General features: G+C 43.2%; 1 protein-coding gene and 1 pseudogene across 4 annotated transcripts; one reads left to right on the top strand and one right to left on the bottom strand.

Moving 5' to 3' along the window:
* Window positions 1–284: 284 nt before the first annotated feature.
* On the bottom strand, window positions 285–5,836 carry LOC110510822 (annotated as a pseudogene).
* Window positions 5,044–13,533, top strand: si:dkey-79d12.4 (zinc finger protein 574). Of its 4 annotated transcripts, none has more exons than XM_036975393.1 (4): window positions 5,044–5,433; window positions 8,202–8,320; window positions 8,655–8,705; window positions 9,533–13,533. In XM_036975393.1, exons 1-4 carry the CDS (start codon window positions 5,334–5,336, stop codon window positions 13,253–13,255), a joined length of 3,993 nt encoding a protein of 1,330 aa, XP_036831288.1. In that variant the 5' UTR covers window positions 5,044–5,333; the 3' UTR covers window positions 13,256–13,533. The 4 variants fall into 4 exon arrangements, with proteins under 4 accessions (XP_036831288.1, XP_021447475.2, XP_036831289.1 ...); XM_036975394.1 differs by lacking the exon at window positions 5,044–5,433 and adding an exon at window positions 7,041–7,200; XM_021591800.2 differs by lacking the exon at window positions 8,655–8,705.
* Window positions 13,534–14,251: the final 718 nt, after the last annotated feature.

The following is a 14,251-nucleotide window of genomic DNA, read 5'->3' as shown; positions in this document are numbered from 1 at the left end:
ATACCAATTTAATCTCTATAACCTACAGCATGAAGTCTATTATTTTTTAAAGGATTCAATCACCACCATGACAGTCAAATTTGATGTTTTGAGATGATTGCGTAATCAAAAAAATATTTTTTTGCTTCTGGATTTGAAAATAATCCTAGTTAAGATTAAGATTTAATCAATATTACTTGCCTGAAATGGAAAGGTTGTGGAATAGAAAGGATTTTATACTCTTTCAGAATGTTCTTACAGTATTCTAATGTTACTACATCAACAGGGAGATATAACAGAGTATATCTTTCATTAATGTTAATGATTACATCATATTTTTTACAATTCTTTTGCAGAAGTGTCTTGTCCTGAATCTCAGCTCCATCTTTACATAATAAACCATCATAACATTTCAGATGAACCGGTAACAAATACTTTAGACAATCACATATTTTGAAATTAAAATGAAGCACCACTGTATGCTTCAACTAAATATTACTTTCACCATTTGCATCATGTTAGTCAGAATGTATCTTTCAAAGTCATTCCTTTTCTGTACCATCTGAATCTTCTGACACTTAGCAAGGTTATTTACTGTCACATTGACACCTGAATCTGATCAGCTGTCCCCTTTCTCCCTCTGTTACAAAGCCAGAGACACCAAAGTTGAACTATCTGTAGTTCCATATGTTCCCAATGAGATGGACCTCTCCTCAACATCAAGCACCTCATTTCACCACTGACTGAACCTGTGAGCCCAATAGTACTGGCACTGTCCATCTCCAGACCCAGCTCTCTCTCTCTGTCTCTTCTGGTCCTAATGTAGGACAGGGACATCCATTTCCTTCAGTATATTCATAACAGGTTGACAGTGCTGCTAGGCAGGTAGACAACTGTATTCAGACAGGGCTGAGGACTTCTTCACCCCGCCCCAGATGCGAACTGCATAGTGAAACCTGTCACAACATAACAGTCAAACATATTTTTGAGTACAGTTTTGCCTCATTTCCATATCTTTGCCTCATTTCTTATCTGTGAGGATGGTGTGTGACAGCGGGAGGAGAGAGAAGAGGGGGGCGGCCCCGGACCCTAGAACAAAACACCAAGACACAGACATGGGTAATCAATATAACAAAGGAATGAGAGAGGAGAACATCCACAAAGATAGATATCTCCCTCACTAGCTTTAAGCACCAGCTGTCAGAGCATCTCACAGATCACTGCACCTGTACATAGCCCATCTGTAAATAGCCCATCCAACTACCTCATGCCCATACTGTATTTATTCATTTATCTTGCTCCTTTGCACCACAGTATCTCTACCTGCACATTCATCTTCTGCACATCTACCATTCCAGTGTTTAAGTGCTATATAGTAATTACTTCGTCACCATGGCCTATTTATTGCCTTACCTCCCTTATCCTACCTCATTTGCACATGCTGTATATAGCCTTTTTCTACAGTTTTATTGACTGTGTGTTTGTTTCTTCCATGTGTAACTCAGTGTTGTTGTATGTGTCAAACTGCTTTGCTTTATCTTGGCCAGGTTGCAGTTGTAAATGAGAACTTGTTCTCAACTAGCCTACCTGGTTAAATAAAGGTGAAATACAAAATAAATAGATAAAATAGACAGACGTGTATGTAAAAACTAAGACATGGTATTTGCTCTGACCTGCTTTGGTTAGAGCGTCCTCCCCCTCATTCTCCATGAGGGGCAGCAGGAACATGTTGACCTCTGTTTCCAGGTAGTCGCGGTCCAGGCCAGGGAAAATGTTACAGTCCAGCATGGACAACGTGCCTGCATACAGAAACCAGAACATGATCAGTCACAAGCTAACTAAACCCATGTCTGCACACTTTATGGTTTTTTTGAATGACATTTGTCACTGCTTTGCACTTCTCACCCTTCAAAAAGATGCACGTGCAGGAATCCTAATATAGAAACAACACAATAGTATAGTGTTTAAATATGTGAAAGTTGTGATAAGCCTGTTGGTACATCCTCTCCAGTCTAACCTTTATATTTCAGATGGGAGTGGGCCATCAGCTTGTCCACTGCCATATGCATATTCTTCAGGTTTCTGGGACAGAACTCATCACGACTAGATTTGTTCTGCAGGAACACTAGACAACAGAACAACACATTATTGAGCATTCAGTACACTCAGCCGGAACTAGAGTGTGTGTCTGTTGCTGCATCTGTCACCTATGTGAGTAGGTGTGGGTAGTACTCTAATCCCTCTTCGGTGCCAGAGGAGCCAGTGCTGTCATGGCTGGCTGAGGGGGTGGAGGGCTTTAACATCTCTGCTGTCTGGAGGAACCTGGTCAGAGACAATATCATCATCACCACAGAGACACTTCAAAAAACCTGCTCAGAATATTCACACAGCACATCAACCACTACAACGACAACATGAATATGATATCAGAACATTCCCAATGTTGTGACAGCACAATGGATGCAAGGGTGTAAAACCTTTCCATGGTGATGAGTGGAAATTGTAATGCCACAGCCAAAATACACTCAGACACAGAACACTACCCTCCAATGATGATCCTATCTGCCCTGATTTGAAAACCCCATGATAAGCATTAGTGATTCAGTGCTAATGGACTCTTGTTTGCCAGACGGGTGGGGTGGTTACCTGTAGATGTTGATGTCAGTGAACCAGTATTGAATCAAAATGACCACGTGGCACACTGTGAACAGGACGGCAGTGATCTGAAGAGAATGATAAAAAAATGAATCATGAGACTGGATCAGATGAGCCTCTGTTGCTCAGTGCCCCCTGCTGGCCCCTCACTGACCTGCATCTCCACGTAGGTGTGAGGAAGATTGTACTCTGGAGGCAGCTTACATTCGTTGTTGATTAGGCGATCCAAAATGGAGGGGCTAAGAATGGGCTGGAGGAACACATTGGTATAGAAAATAACATTGGAGCAAGAGGAATGGTATATGAATAAATACAAAAGTTGAGATACAGTGAATCGCCTTAACCGCTGATGCTTTAATCTGACCTGTGTGTCCAAAAAGATGACTCTTTCCTGGGTAATGTAGAAGTCAATACCCGTGCTCTGGTTCCCTCCTCTCTCTTTGATCTCCTGAATCTGAGCCCTGAACACATAGCCCCTACACAAACACAGACACAATACAACCATATGTTACTGTTAACTTTAAAATTGAATTACATTAATTTACAATATAAAGTACAATATACAACACAATATTCCCTGTCTTTATAGATGGAAAGAGCTCCATGTAAGGGGGTGTCAATAGAACAATACTTTTGGTCTTCTTCAGGTGCGTTAGCAGACAGGAGAGACATGATGGTGGATTTCCCTGTTCCCTGCAGACCAATGACTCCCACTACCACCATGTCTGTCTGGTACCTTAGGTACTGTAACACAGGCATGGTCCATGCATGGTCCATATTATCAGGTAAGCTATTAGCAATAAACATTATCACCTGTAGCCCAACCAATAAAAGGCATAGTGGCTAGAAATAAATTGTCTGAATCATGGTGTCGCTATCTGCATTTACCCTATTGATCTAATCATTAGCTAGTGGGGTATTTTAACTAGTTAGCATCATATTGATACATTTTGTGCCCCCAAAAAATATTTTTGAGGTAGGGTGGCGTTTTATCTAAAGCTACCCTAAAATTGATATACATATTCAAGCCCCATTTTCCCTATGCACTCACAAAAAAAGTGTTGAGCAGTAAGGTGCTTAACCATTGAGCTCCTAAAAACTCTGGGTATAAATGGTGCAGTTCATGCATATTTAGGAGTTGATAAATAAATAAATATAAATAAAGTTGCATATGTTACACATATGTATGGCACGACAACGATAATCAGAAGAGCTTTACCTCCATGGCGCTGTCACACCAGGTCATCTGATCGTCCACCAGCTCATCTGATCGTCCACCAGCTTGATGCTGTGCTTCATCTTCTCAGGGCGAGCTTGGTCTGGACAATCACAGCTGTAAGTAATGTACATGTGTTAGAGATTGTATTCACTGCTACAGTAAATAAATGCTTATAATGGCTAGGGTAATGCTGGTGATCAGTAGACATGTCCTGCATCCATGGTGGTCTGAGGCCTTTCTTTTATTGTCTGTATTATGTCTCTGATGACACTAGTAAAGAAAGCAGTGGTCTTTGACCAGTATTGACTCACGGTCGACAGCACCGCTGGAAGCAGCTGCTCCCATGCCTCTGTTTTGGATCTGGTAGACAGGTTGGGTAGGGCACTAGCCCTCCCTCTCTAGCTTTGAGGCCCCAGAGCCAGAGGCTGGAGAAGCCACGTCAGGAGGGGTCCCTGGTTTCCCCCCATCCTCCCTGGTCTTGATGAGCATGATGGGCTTCTCCAGAGCCTGGCCTCCACTGATGGGTACACTCTTGGAAGGCTTGGACTGAAACAAAACAAGAGCCAATGCATTATACTTGTTGTTGTATTTACTGTCAAGACCCATGCATCTGAATTCAGTAAAAACCTTCAGTCATCATACAGACAACAACCTTCAGCGAGAGCATCTCTCCTTACCCGTACTCCAAGGGGTTTGGCCAGTATGATGGGGGTCTTCTGAAGGAGTGGTCCTGGAAGCTCCTCACTGGCATCCTTCAAAGACCAGATAAGAACTACAATAAACTAAAGAAGCCCATAGAGATAATTTTCCTGCATAGGAAAGCCGTGCACTCTTGTTCTTACCCTGCGTTCTCTGGGGACATATTCTTGATCTCGACTGGGACCAGAGAGGTTTTGCCCCGGGGGACCCACATCTCTGTCTCGGCGTTGCCTTCTCCTCCGTCCCTGTCCATACATGCCGGGTTGACTGTGGCCAGATTCTGACATGTTGCACACTGTGGTCAACTGTCAAAATAAAATGGGAACAGATAGCTACAACATCAGTTCAAATGTTATGGATACTGCTCTACTGATATGCAGCAGCTAGCTACAGTAACAAATATATTTGGGTGGAATCGATCTGAAGAGTGGCTATATACACAATTCCTGGCTCTTAAAAGCGGAAGTAGCTGCAGGTGGGTCGACGCACTTCCGGCAACAGAAATGCCAATGGCGGACTCGAAAAACATACGTGTTTGTAGTGTCCCGCAGTGCTCAAATTCCAAACAAAAACAGTCATATATCCCCCGAGCATTGATGAATTGAAGAAGAAGTGGGGGCATGCAATTAGAAGAGACGTCGAGGAAGCACATTCTGTATATATGCAACTTACACTTCAACCCTGGCGACTTCGTCAGACCGCAAGGGTCTGAAGCCGGGGGCTGTTCCTAGACGTTTCCAATGGAACGACTATCATCCCGCAACAACGCGGGAATCTGGATATGAAAGGGCAAAAGCTCGTCTTGGAGTTGATGTTTGAGAAACCGAGAACCAGGAGCCGGACACTTAACTGTGACCACGACTATACGAAACCTCCTCTTGGTAAGTGGTGAATGTCTATTATTATTAGTATTATTATTAGCTAGATCAACTCGATGTCCAGGTAAAGTGGACAGGAACATTCTAAATATATGATATACCTACTACACGAACAGCCATGAACAAACCATGGAAATTGCCATAGTTGTAGCCGGGAGAATTACAATGATTGAATGAACGCTAGTCTTTCCAGGCCAACGACGCATATATTTAAAACACTTTCACTCGTCTTTCATTTTACAATACACATAGTTCTTTCGTTAACACTTACGTTATGCGATTAATTGGGTTTTCATGAAGGATTAGCTACTTGCTTTCCAGATAAAATCCACAAAACGGAAACAAAAACAGACGGTAACGCTGAAGTACATCTCTCAAATCTTTCGTTGGGAAGCCAGCTGACTAGGCTACATTAGTTCCGGGCAGTTCAGTGGTTTTGTTGCACGACAGGGGAGTATTCATTATGCCAAAAACGTTCCGTTTTGCAACGAATACGAGAGTTTCTATTGGACAAATTCAAGTAGGTATGTATGTGCTAGGTCCCTCCCCGTTTCGTTCCGTTTGCTCTGTTTTCTTCCGTTTGGTTCTTAAACGTTAAACTGTTTCCGTTGCAAGACGTAATGAATACAAAACATAATTCCATGTTTTGTAAACTGATTGGAGTTCTGACGTTTGTAAATGCTGTGTAAAATTTGGTTAGTAAATTGTAGCACCGTTCATGTAGTTCAGGCATACTTTTAGCTAATCATACTCATATATATATATATATATATATAACAGGGTGTCACATGTTGATGACAATAATTTCAGATGGATTTTGAAATGTCCTCTAAGTGAACCTAGAATAAATCATGTGAATAGGCTTCAATGCACAGTGCACAGACTTCAAAGCAATACATGCATGTGTGATGAGCCAGTGCCCTGAAAACATGTTATTTTGTTGTAGATGGTATTTAGATGGAAACTCATTTAACTTGGATTTTTTTATTCGGTACATGGGGATTTAACAATAAATATAATTTTTATGGGGATTTAACAATAAATATAAGTTTTATGTGCACTACGTCATCACGCACAGTATTTTATCTGCTATCTCTGGTGGGAAAATGCGCACATTGTTTTTATGCGTATATTGGCCTAGCTAGTGATGCAAAACTGAATAAATAATAATCAAATAGAACCACGTGTTTTTTTTGTGGGCCTATATGGTATAATACCATATACTAATGCAGAAAGGTTTCATGACTTTATTATTGCCGTTAGATTGTCCCATTAAGCTGTGGAGAAGATGTGTCCTACAAATACCCTAAAAATAGTCATTTAGCTACTTAACAACAATATAGTCCTATTTTTACTCATTTAAATTCCCCACTTAGCTAATAAAATAGGCCTAATAATTAATTAATTACATAATAAAAATGGCATAATTGAAATGGCATCAAAACTTGGCATCACATTTAAATCATAAATTAAAGTAGGACCTTATGGACAGAGGTTATATTATGGTAAACAAAGGTACAGTGTGTCAGCAGTATGTGTAGCCTAATTATGCATTTGTTTATTTGGTTGTTTTTTGCAAATGTGTGGAAATCGTTAAATATAATATGAATACTGGGAGTTGTAGTATAGCGTTTACAAAGATGGCCACTGGTGCATACTGGGAGCTGTAGGCTTCACACTGACTCCACCCATTCCTGTTAAAACAGGAAATAGAGAATAAATGATGGAAGCCAAAGCAGGGAATTTTAACGTTTAAAAGGGACATAAAAGGTAATTGTTTTACAAATGTTGCTATAGTTATGTACAATTCGTAGTAGGTGTTAGCTAGGGAATTTAAGTCCAAAAATAAACGAATCAATGCCAATTTCGCACGTGCACCAAACCAACGGCATTATCGAATGGGAGAACGCGCTCTCTCTCGATCGATAACAACAGCATTGAGCGCGTCATTACATTGGAGAGAAATTGTTACGTGATCCTCACATTTGAGAGTTAACTTGTACGTTAGTGAGCGATCTAGCTACACACCTGTGTAGTCTGAAGTACATAATATGAATAACTTGTTGTCTCATATCTAGTTAGGGGTGTATTCATGACGCTATTCTGTTACAAATCGTTTCGGAAAAGGAAGCAAACAAAACGGGACGGGACCTACCAGAATCTGTCCAATTTGCAACTGTTTGCACTAATGATTACACCCTAGAATGCCTGAAAAAAAACATATTTTTGATAACTTTAGCCTAGCTAACGCTAGTACCAGCAGAGAGGAGATCTAACCTTTATTTAACTAGGCAAGTCAGTTAAGAACAAATTCTTATTTACAATGATGGCGCCCGACCATACCCGGACGCTGCTGGGCCAGTTATGCGCCGCTCAATGGGACTCCCAATCACGGCTGGATGTTATATAGCCTGGATTCGAACCAGGGACTGTAGTGACGCCTCTTGCACTGAGATGCAGTGCCTTAGACCATTGCGTCACTCGGGCGCTTAGCAGGACAATATCATGGAAGTTAACAACCCTCTTGGCCAATATTAGCAACATTTTGCAGAAAGTGACATTAGAACTAATGTTTTGCCTTTGGGAGTTTAACTATCACAGTCTACACAGTAATGCCAAACTGGCAACTAACCCTTTTTCTATCTGTGGTAATACTGTAGCAAGTTATTCTGACTTTCTCCATGTCACTATATCATCTGTGTGTGTGTGTGTAAGTCAGTCACTGTCTGTGTGGATTTCTTTTTGCTTACTTTGTGTTCTTCAAAATGTAGGGAGCCAGTATACGGTTGCTATGGAGATCGCTCCGGAAGACGTAGTGATTCAGGAGACCTTGGGGGCAGAGGTGGAGCTACTGGAGGACGTGATCAAAACCAAGAAACAGAGCCCACCGGTGAGTTGTTTAAACAGAGTTGATACAGGCCAGAGACTATAGTTATCAATGATATCCTATCAGTGTTCCCAGTGGGATGTCATCCATCCCAAATTATGTACAGCGGGAGAGTACATATAATTTTGATGGCTGTCAATTTTGCTAATTTGTTTGAGGAATTTTTCATTGTTTACATTTTTAACCCAAATTCCCTTTCAATCAATTCAGTCTGGCATGGAAATGGAATAGTCTCTGTATCCCTCTTGAATGTATCCCTATCTATACTTATCTCTTTCCTCTCGCAATGCCCTCTCCATTGGCTGCCTTGTTATTTCCTCTCTTTTTTCATCTGCAGGACAGGGAACCCTCTGAAAATCTCAGTTTTATTTCTACACCTGTACACTTGGTAATTTTATATGTTTTCCTTATGTAGGCTATTAAAGGAGAAGTTCACTCTTTTGAACCAAATCTGTATTTGACATGTTTTAGAAGTACCAGACACTTTTTTTTGCGATTTCATTTGTTTTTGAGAAGCGTACCCCACCAGCGATATACTTCCTCATGCTTGTTCAGCAGTTTCAGGGGCATTATAAAACATGAAAAAAGGCTCCAAAAACACCTAAGTACGTATGTTTTTGAAAAACAGCAACTCTCTCAGTATAGTGATGCAGGTCTTTAGATGTTGTACACATTAAATTGTGTGATTCCGAACTTTATCCGCAAGGTTATATTCCGTTTTGTGTGACTCGAGCGATACTTCTCTGTGTAACCCATGATACTTTTCCGTGTGCGAATGCGCAGGCTACACGGAGAAGTGGCACAGATGGATAGGGGAAACTACTCGAGTCTCACAAAATAGAGTATAAAGGTGTGATTAATGTTAGGAATGACAGAATGTCATGTGTATTGCTGGTGGGGTAAGTTTCTCAAAATCAAGTGAAATCACAAAGTGTCTGCATACTTCTATAAAATGCCATTTACATACAAAATACGGAACTTATCCTTTAATGAACTGATTAAGAAAAACTACTCTGGCTGTTAGGCTTTGAGTATGCTGTATCTTTCTGTAGACTGTTTCCAAGGCTCTATTTATTGACATTCACCAGTGTCTGTCTCATATGTACAATAAACAATAATATATTTGTGGTCAGTCAACAGTCATCACTTTGTAAACTATTGATTGATTAAATGACTCACTTTGTCTCTAATAAGTCATTTTGCTGTGAATTGCAGGAGATCCCCAGGTTTTCTGTGCCACGCCCGTTCTCCATGCCAGAGGACTCGAGTGACGATGACTGTGACCTGTCAGGGGACAGCATCTCTGCTTACGGCATGCATTCCATGGAGCTGGGGGGAAAGTGCTGGGAATGTGGCGTGCAATTCAAGCCTGGCCAGGAGTTGATCGAACACTTTGAGAGCCACAGGTCCAAGGTCTCAACATCCTGCAACATCTGTCGGGTGACTTTCAGTCGCACAGTATCACTGGCTATGCACCTAGTCAACGCACACACAAACTCAGTCCTCCATTGCAGCAACTGCCAGCTGCATTTCAGCAACTTGTGGGATCTCAACAAGCACATAGGAATACACTTGTTCACTGAGTTGTTAAATACACCCCTTGGGGACATCTCAAATAATGTCTTGAATAGCAGTGAAGAGACTTTAAAGGGACAGTATACTCTACCTTCAGCCTTGGCCCTCAAACATGATGACAACTCAAATGATTGCTTGAATGGAAGTGAGGAGACTTTAAAGGGACAGCATACTGTTCCTTCAGTGGTGGCTCTTGACCATGAGGACACCTCAAATGATGGCTTGAATGGAAGTGAGGAGACTTTAAATGCACAGTGTACTCTACCTTCAGCGGTGACCCTAGACCATACATACAGCATGGAAAGCAATGGGAGAGTGTCAAAGACAAGACATAGGCTGGAGGAATCAGAGGAGGAGGGGGAAGATGTCAAACCAGACCCCTCCACTCTGACTCCCTCACTGAGGATCCGTGTCAAACTGGAGAGAGGGGTTGAGGTTGATTGCGCCCCCCTCCAGTGGGCTGAGGGGATGAACGATGGAGAGGGGAGTGAACATAGCGAAGACACTGAGAGCGCTGGAGGAACAGACAACAGGTTAACAGAGAGCAGCGGGGAAACGGATATCGATGAGGAGGACATCAGGCTGAGTGAAGAAGAGGAGGAGGAAATTAAAAGCAAACAGGGGGAGGATAGGAATAATGACATCCACAGCGAAGAAGAGGACGAGGATGCTGAGACGCTTATTGACCAAGAGGGTGAGCCCTCCTCGTCTGAGCGGGAGTCAGAATTTGACCCAGAAGAGTTATCCGATTCTGACTCGAGGTCCAGCAGCACTGGGGAATCCAGTGGGTCTTCTTACACTCCTGTACGCACACGGAACGCCAAGACCCGGCCGTCCCGGACTAAGCAGCCCCAGACCAAGTTGTCCCAAGTCAAGCCTTATTATTGCATCTATTGTGCCAAAGGACCGTATCATAATATGGAATTTCATGTGAAGACCTGCAATATGAAGAAGGACTTTCAATGCTCTTTATGCCAAGCAGTCTTCCCTACCGAGATGGCCATGTTGGACCATCAGATTCGGACTCACTCTGAAGCCATATCGGGCCAAATGTACGCCTGTGAGTTCTGCCGCCAGGTCTTCCCTGATCTGGCCATCTACAAAAACCACAACTGTCCCAAAAAAGACAAACCCCCGCCATATGTCCCTGATCCCACTACGTGTATCTATTGTGGAACAGGGCCATTCATTAATATGGACGTTCATTTGAGAGGCTGCAGTTGGAAAGGCCTTACATGCACTGAGTGCAGGGTACTCTTCCATAATAGGAAGGCCCTGCAGAACCATAACGTTTCAGTTCATGGACAGCTTTCCACTATGTGTGCTGTTTGCGGCAGAGGGCCATTCATTGATATGGACTTCCATTTGAGGAGCTGCTCTAGGGATTGGTCCTTCCAATGCTCTGAATGCAAAGTCCAATTTCCTTCTGAGAAATCTCTGGTGGACCATAATCTTAAATATCACAGTGCCACATCAAAGACCTCTGACCAAGGTGTCTGTGTTTATTGCGGCAGTGGACCATTCACTAGTCTGGACATCCACATGAGGACCTGCTCTAAACAGAAGGGCTTAAAATGCTCTGTGTGCAAAGTTTTTTTCCCTACTGAATCAGTCCTGGCTGATCATATGGTTTGCTATCATAGCACCCCGTACCATGTCCATAGAACCCCATACCAAGTCCAGAGCATCCCATACCAAGTCCAGAGCACAGACTCAGAGACCCCTGAAGGTACCTGTCTCTATTGTGGCAGAGGTCCATTCACTAGTCTGGATATCCACTTGAGGACCTGCTCTGGGAAAAAGGGCTTCAAATGCTTTGTTTGCAACGTTTTCTTTCCTACAGAGACAGCCCTGGCCGACCATAAGGTTCTCGTTCACAGTATCCCATCAGAGACCCCTGACAAAGGTACCTGTGACCATTGTGGCAAGGGGCCATTCACTAATCTGGACAACCACATGAAGACCTGCTCTAAGAGGAAGTGCATCCAATGTTCTGTGTGCAAGTTGTTCTTTCCTAGTGATGTCCTGGCCAACCATATGATTTCCTATCACAGTACCAAATCCCGAGTTCAGAGCCCAGTCACAGAGATGCCTGACAATGGTGCCTGTGTCCGTTGCGGCAGAGGGCCCTTCACTAGTCTGGTACATCACATGAAGTACTGCAAAAAGCAGAAGGGCATCCAATGCGTTATGTGTAAAGCTTACTTTCTTACTGAGGGCAGTCTGGTGGACCATATTGTTTTGGCCCACGCTGACAAGCTGGTCACCCAAGCTGGTGGGTCCTCCGCTACAACTTTCTCCTTCGTACCCATGGCTATCTCTACAACCTCTGGCCGGCAGAGCCCCAGTAGCTCCACCCTGATGTGTTGCAGTAGTGGCATCAAGGAGCTGAAACGACTGGGCCCAGTCCCAGTGTCTGATCAGGGCCACCGTGCAGTTGGCCAGCTAACACCTGCTGGACAGTCTGTGTCTCTGCCTAGAGTAATGCTGTCTTCCACCTCCTCTTCCCAACCAGCTGTTCCTGTGGTGGCCACCTTGCTCATTGACAACACTGGTGGTGGTCCAGCGAAAATGGCCAGGCTGGTCCCAGTGGCCCCACAGACCAACCCTCCCAAACCTCAGGTCACGGCACCCACGCATACTAATACAGCAAAGCCCCTTGAGCAGTTCTCTAACCTTCTGCAACAGACTGTCCATCAGGCAAAATCTGTCCAACAGCAGACACCCAGGCCCATTGCCCTAGCCATGGACCCTATCAGATCCCCCACCACCCCATCCCCTAGACCTGTCTCAGCCTCTGCCCCGGGGAAAATCACCATGATCCACCACTCACCTGTCCATACCCCCCCTCTAGCGCAGTCTTCCCCCCTTACCATTGCCTTTGCCCCAGCCCCTCTAAGCATCATGTGTATGTTTGTGAATAGAAGTAAGGAGCTGGCCCTGGAGAAACGCATGAAGATGAGCTGGCGCTCCAAGTGCACCTACACCTGCCGCCAGTGCGGCGCCGTCTCGCAGCAGCCCTCGCTCAGTGTGAAGCACCGCTACCTCCACCGGGGCTCCCGGCGGTACCGCTGCCACTGTGGTAGGTCGTTCCTGCGGCGGCTGCACCTCCTGCGCCACTACCTCCAGCACGCCCAGGCCACCCGCTACATATGCACTGCCTGCGGTGAGACCTTCGACGGAGCAAAGTGCCTCGCACAGCACATGGTTGGAGCTTCCAACACGACTCGATGTCCAGGTGACAGCATAACTTTGAAGCTGAGGAAAGAGTGCCGGATGCCCTTCTCCTGTCACTGTGGGCAGGTGTTTTGTAGGCCCGCTGCTTTTCTCTGGCACAAACTGAAAAACACCCAAAGGACTTAACACTGAAATGGGCCCACAGCAGGGCCCAGTCTAGGCCCTATTCAAAGCAGTGGTTTTTCCATGGCTCACACAGGCAGGCAAGCCTATAATTTACTATGTTACGGGTAGAGGAGGACAATGCAGTTTGTGGACTTGCTTGACTTTTTTCACTGAATGAAAGATGATTCCTTAAGAAATAATCTATGTATGTATTGGTTTAAAATGTGTTTTCACTTCCACTAAAACATTGTTTTCACCAAAAGAGCAAAAATACAATCATATTAAAATGATATATTTTACTTGAGTTGTCTTTGTAAGAGGTCATAGGGTACATTAGGAAGACTAAAGCATTATCATTAATTTGGTTCCATGAGATGGCCATATTATCGTTAATATTATAAGTAGGTTATGATTTAGCTGGTAGAACAATACTCATTCAAATACTTCCACTCACCAATGGCTTTTAATTGTCAGGAAGACCAGAAAAAGTATTTACAATGCATGGTTTATCATGTGCAAAAGAAAAGCTGTAAACGCAGTTATCGTTTTTACAGAATCTATCCTTTTGTAAGCCGATTTCACAATATTACCTGTACATGTTATCCTCATGTTAAAAACAATATATATATATATTTTTAAATTACATATCTTCACTCCAGTTAATGAAAATGCAGAAGTCCAGTTTAAATACAACCATGGGAATAGTTGTCCTCACAAGGTGCTTGATTTAGTAATGCCCCAGATTACCAGCCTTACCATTGGGGCTGGAGAACAAGTACAATTTGTTGATTCACAAAGTGAATAACATCAATTATGCAAATAAGACAATGCTGTGCCACTGACCCATATTTCCCCATTCACACTTGAATGCAACATATATTGAGAGCTGTGTTCTAAAAACCCACCCTCATTTAAAGACTGACCATTTTTAATCCTACCTGTGTACTAAATATAATTTGGCTGTTACTAGTCCAAAACAATCCATGTCACAAGTATTGTTTGGTAAAAGATTTCAAA

This window comes from Oncorhynchus mykiss, chromosome 3 (assembly GCF_013265735.2).
Source record: "Oncorhynchus mykiss isolate Arlee chromosome 3, USDA_OmykA_1.1, whole genome shotgun sequence".
Classification (NCBI taxonomy): Eukaryota; Metazoa; Chordata; class Actinopteri; order Salmoniformes; family Salmonidae; genus Oncorhynchus; species Oncorhynchus mykiss.
This window is presented reverse-complemented; position numbering and strand designations above follow the sequence as displayed.

Coding starts and splice junctions, on each gene's coding strand:
- si:dkey-79d12.4 (XM_036975393.1), top strand. CDS start 5,334: ATGAAAGGGCAAAAGCTCGTCTTGGAGTTGATGTTTGAGAAACCGAGA. Junction 8,321..8,654: donor CCAAGAAACAGAGCCCACCG/GTGAGTTGTTTA, acceptor TTTCATCTGCAG/GACAGGGAACCCTCTGAAAA. Junction 8,706..9,532: donor TTTCTACACCTGTACACTTG/GTAATTTTATAT, acceptor TGTGAATTGCAG/GAGATCCCCAGGTTTTCTGT.